The 4,787-nt window shown below is 44.4% G+C and overlaps 1 protein-coding gene across 1 annotated transcript; it reads left to right on the top strand.

Moving 5' to 3' along the window:
• The first annotated feature begins 1,285 nt into the window (after positions 1–1,285).
• Positions 1,286–3,169, top strand: LOC140243153 (transmembrane protein 151B-like). Its single transcript, XM_072322898.1, has one exon. It carries the CDS (start codon positions 1,286–1,288, stop codon positions 3,167–3,169), a length of 1,884 nt encoding a protein of 627 aa, XP_072178999.1.
• Positions 3,170–4,787: the final 1,618 nt, after the last annotated feature.

Genomic DNA, 4,787 nt, shown 5'->3' with positions numbered 1-4,787 from the left:
CTCGCGACCCCTCTTTAATGTTATTAGATTTCATTATTTCATTAACTCTTCCTCATATGATAATTGTATCAATACAGTATGTGTAAAGATAAAGCTTGTGATTATTAAGTCCAAGTAGAATGCCGTGTTATTCTAGAATGTGAGTTGCTCGGTCTAACAAACTACTAACGGCAAGAAAAGCAAAGAAGGCGCTCTATATAACACCGCAGCTTTATTAGAGATGAAATGTTACAGTTACGAGAGTTATGAGCCGTGGACGTAATGAACATCGTCTGGCGCTAATTAAGGCATCAAACCTGTGACGGGGTGGATTGTTGTTCCCGCAAGCACAACTCATCCGGGTATGTTTGCCGCTCACCGAGCTCTGCCGTGTGATGGTGATGGATGTGGGATCACAGACTGGTATGCCGGGGCACGTAGCGGATAATGAAAAACCCATCCGATGATGGGATATCCATGTTGCCTTGACGCCGGGTGCTCAGTGGAGCGAGCAACATTCCAACATGAACTCGATGCCGCGGAATTTAAGACATATTGCTTCCGGACTTACGTGAACACTTGACAAAGTTTTATCAATGTACTTTTTTTTGGGGGGGGGGGAGGGGGGAGCTTCGTTCAGAGTTGCGCACTCTATGATCCAGGAAAAGGTAGCGACTGATGATCTTGTGGCAAAACGCATTGTTGGTCCATTCTTAGACAATCGCCTTTAATAGCTTTGCTAACATGAATGGTTCCAGTAGTAGTCGGGACTAGTGCCGATTACATAATTATTAATGCAAGAAGTAATACAAACCAGAAAAGATACATTTATATTTACTCGTATAACACATGTTCAAACCCTGAGTGAGTTGTGTATATGCCCTGTTTTCTGCGTAAAACTGTCTGAAGTGTGGTTTTTAACAAGGATTAACCGTGCTGTATTTATAAATCTCCATAACTCTTGTGATAAACAACCCCCTTGAAAAAAAAAAATACGTACACTGCAAGACTATGCTATACCAGGTTTGGGGAAAGTCATGTTTTGCAAGTAAAAGCACATTTAAAGTTCAAAACCAATGGTTGACTTGTTTGTCTTTAAGCAGTCTTTGTTGAAACCTTATCTTCACTGAATTTGAAATTGAAACTTTAAAACAAGGAAAAGAACCTCAAATGACCTCTTGAATAGACCGAGTGTGATATCTCCACCATCATAGTCTGACATGAATCATTGATGACTTGAGCTGAGTACATCAGCTTGTCAATATTGTGAATATTGCATTTTCCGCTTATTATCATCCACAAAATAATGTCAATTTTTCGTCTCCCCCTGCAGCAAACCCCGATCCGCCGCACGGCCTGCACGAGCCTGAAAGAAGAGACCCACTGGAAGTGTCTTATCCTCACGCTGCTGATGTATGGCAGTCTGGCCGTGGTCTTCTGGTGTCAGACCAGCATCCTTGAGGTGGTGGCCTACACCAAGCAAGGGGAGGCGGTCACGGTGAAGGACAGCCCCTGCCAGGACGGCTACACCTTCATCCCAGTCGCCTTCTTAGTCCTACTCTACCTCGTCTACCTGGTCGAGTGCTGGTACAGTGATGTCCGCATCGAGATTCAGTACAAGGAAGACGTGAGTACTGTGTATAGCCGTATACGCAGAATACGCAATGCCTACCCGGTTGTGTGGTGGCGCGCGATTTCTTACCACTACAACAGGCATACGCGGCAGGTAACTCGTTACAGACACGGCGATGCGTACACCACAACGCAGGAGTACTTCGAAAGGATCAACACGCACTCGGCGGCAGGTGCGTTCGACTTTGGTGAGTGCGGCGTTAAGGACGTGTCAAGGCAGCTGCTTGGGTTAGAGGACCACCCTCTGACCAAGATCACCTTCAACAAAAACTTCATGTTCCTCAACGAGGAAGCGGAGAACGATTATTTATCACAGAGGGCGCGCTTTTTCACAGAGAACGAAGGACGAGATGAGAACTTGGAAACGAGAGAAGGTCTTGGCCTCACGGAAGTGGAGTTTACCGATGAAATGGTGACCTACGCGTGTTCTGAGAAGCTTCCTTGGTACGTTTCCATGTCAATGTTCTGGGTCACCTCACTATCCATGCTCTCGTGGCCTTTCAGAATATTGATATCCATGAATACTGCCATAGTCGATTATCAAATTGAGAAGCTCTTCGGGACGAACTATACAGCGAACATGATAACCGTGGAACCATGGGCGGGTGAAAGTGGAACGATCACGAGGGTCACTGCGGTAGATAGTAACAGGAGTTTAGAGACGCTGATACGCGACAACCGCCATGTTGTGCCTAGCTACTCCGAGGCACTCCTCATGGAAGTTGCAAACGGGAACCGATCCCGGTCAGGTTTGACGCCGACAGGACCGGGTCCACCGAATGCCGCTCACCGTGGCAAGCACGAACACATCGTCCATAGTCACGACACCAACACGAGACACAACTATCTTCATGGAAACGGCCGATCAAGGACATTACGTCGATCTGCCACGACAGCTGTAGGGTTGTGCTATGTTTCTAGTTTATCAAACGATCGTGCAGCGCAGTCATCCACGAGCGACTGGACGCTTCGCTCACCTCTAACGCCAAACAATCGGTCACTATCGAATGGTCACACCCCATCGACGAGTTTAAGAATACTTCCATCCCGTAGCACATCTAGCCACGTGCTAGCCATCAGCAATATGCTCAGTCGAATTAAACCTTCAACGAATTCACACAACAACGCCTCTGCGGCTACTAGTGAATCCGTAAACAGAACTGCTGCGATTCCGACCGGAGACTCAGAGCACAATCCCAGTCTTCGCAAGCCGATGATGTCGGCTTCGTCGACGCCTAGCAATCGACGTCATAGACGTCCAACATCGTTGCCTCTATGCTTCGGTAGTCAAGGAAGTCAGCAGGATGAGAGCGAAGTGGCGGACGAGATGCAGATCGAGTCTTGGGTTCTGATGGACGGGGAGGGGGAGGTACGGACGGTCACATGGCATCGCGCCAATGACTTCAACCAGTCAACAGGTGGTGAGGGCGTGGTCGTCGTCCCTATGGACTCACCACCACCATACGACGCGGCGCTCAACATGCACGTCCCCGAGGAGGGCGGGGAAGGGGATACCACGGAGGAACAATCCAGCGACAATGTGGAGACATCGGTATAGTTTGATCTTAGAGCTTCCAACAACGGTTTGCCGATCTATACAGGACTATGTGTAGATTCGCATTCAATTGAAGATCCAGATTATATTGCTATAACTATTAACTTTACCAGATTTATTATATAGAGTATAAAGACCATTGTCGTATCCAAAAAGATTCAGTGATATCCTGTGCGCTATATATATTTATGGTCAATACTGGAGCTCTCAAAGATGAAAGTATTGATGTTGAAAGTGAGATCACCATAACTGGTAACTGATCAGCGCAATGAATGCATCATCTTTAACTATTTAATTGTCATGAATCGTAATCATTCATACCACTAAAAAGAATGCTACTTATTGTTCTTTTACTTACACACGCAGAATTTGATTTACCTGATCCATACATCAAGTCCAGTTAATACATGTATCTTTTAGACAACATATTCAGAAAAGATTTTCTTCTTGATAATAATGTTATATTAAGCCTACGTTCCTTGAAATATATACATATGCAAACATGTAAAGTACTTGTAGACTTGTAATAATGTTACTTTTTGTGGGCAATTTGATACCCAACTGAAAGAAGCGAGAACATTATGTCAGCAAAAAAAAAAAAAAAATCGACTGCAGTTGGAAATCTGAAGCAATTGGTACATTCCATTATTTGATTACTGGTGGAGTGTCAGATTCATCCGCTAACATAGTCCTGAAATGCTTTAGAGGTTTGGTTTGCTCTAAAGTTTCAATGAAACTATTGTTGGATAAGAAGACATTTTGAAATTATACTCTTCTCTCTGGCCTGCACCGGTGTAGAGGGGGAAAAAGCCCTAACGCCATGCTTCGGCACGTCATTTGGTAAGAGATGCCTCGATGCTGGGTTGTAACATGTGCAGCCTTTACTGACGTGACTCCGTCTTCCAGATGTAATCAACGTTGGCTTCTATTTTTACTCCTCCGCTCTGAAATTAAAGATTGCTGAAACACGCAGCCTCCTTTTTGCGTTCGCTGCATCGCCTCGTAGACGCAGCATGCGGATGCTTGCATTAGCTATGTCAACTCTCGGCTTGAATGAAGACGTGTTTTATCAAGTAGATGACAATGTAGATTGAATACTCACTTTCCGTTGATTGATGGTTTGTTGTAGAGGTTACAACTAATAAATCAAGTCTCCTCGTTAAACCCACAGTCTAATTCTATCGTCTACAAATACATTATATTCATACGTTGCATCAGTCTCAGTGTACCGAAACAAACGTCGTGCGTTTTGTGTAGTAAGATGGGTCCAGTCTGTTTCTGTATGAAAGATAATACGCTTTCCGACGCTAGATGTAGCACTATTTTGCTGATAATCTATTTTCTGGATACTGCATGAACAAATGCTGTCACCTGAAATTCCAACTAACTTCTGAAATTATCTCAGTCTTCCTGCTCCAAAATCCATAATATTTCTTTCCAACACTGTTGTGTCTAATCGGTCATCTTGTTCGTTTGGTAGATGACAAGCAAAACCAATGTATAAAAACAAGAATAGATCTCACCTTTTTCACTTACTGTGATTCGGTTGCCTGTTGCAAAGGTTGATGTGTACCTGTGTAAAAGAATGAGAAGATGATTTGATTGGTCTTTTGGGGGAAAT

The sequence above is a fragment of the Diadema setosum genome, chromosome 1 (genome assembly GCF_964275005.1).
Source record: "Diadema setosum chromosome 1, eeDiaSeto1, whole genome shotgun sequence".
Lineage (NCBI taxonomy): Eukaryota > Metazoa > Echinodermata > Echinoidea > Diadematoida > Diadematidae > Diadema > Diadema setosum.
The sequence above is the reverse complement of the archived record's forward strand: the minus strand, read 5'-3'. Positions and strand labels throughout refer to the sequence as shown.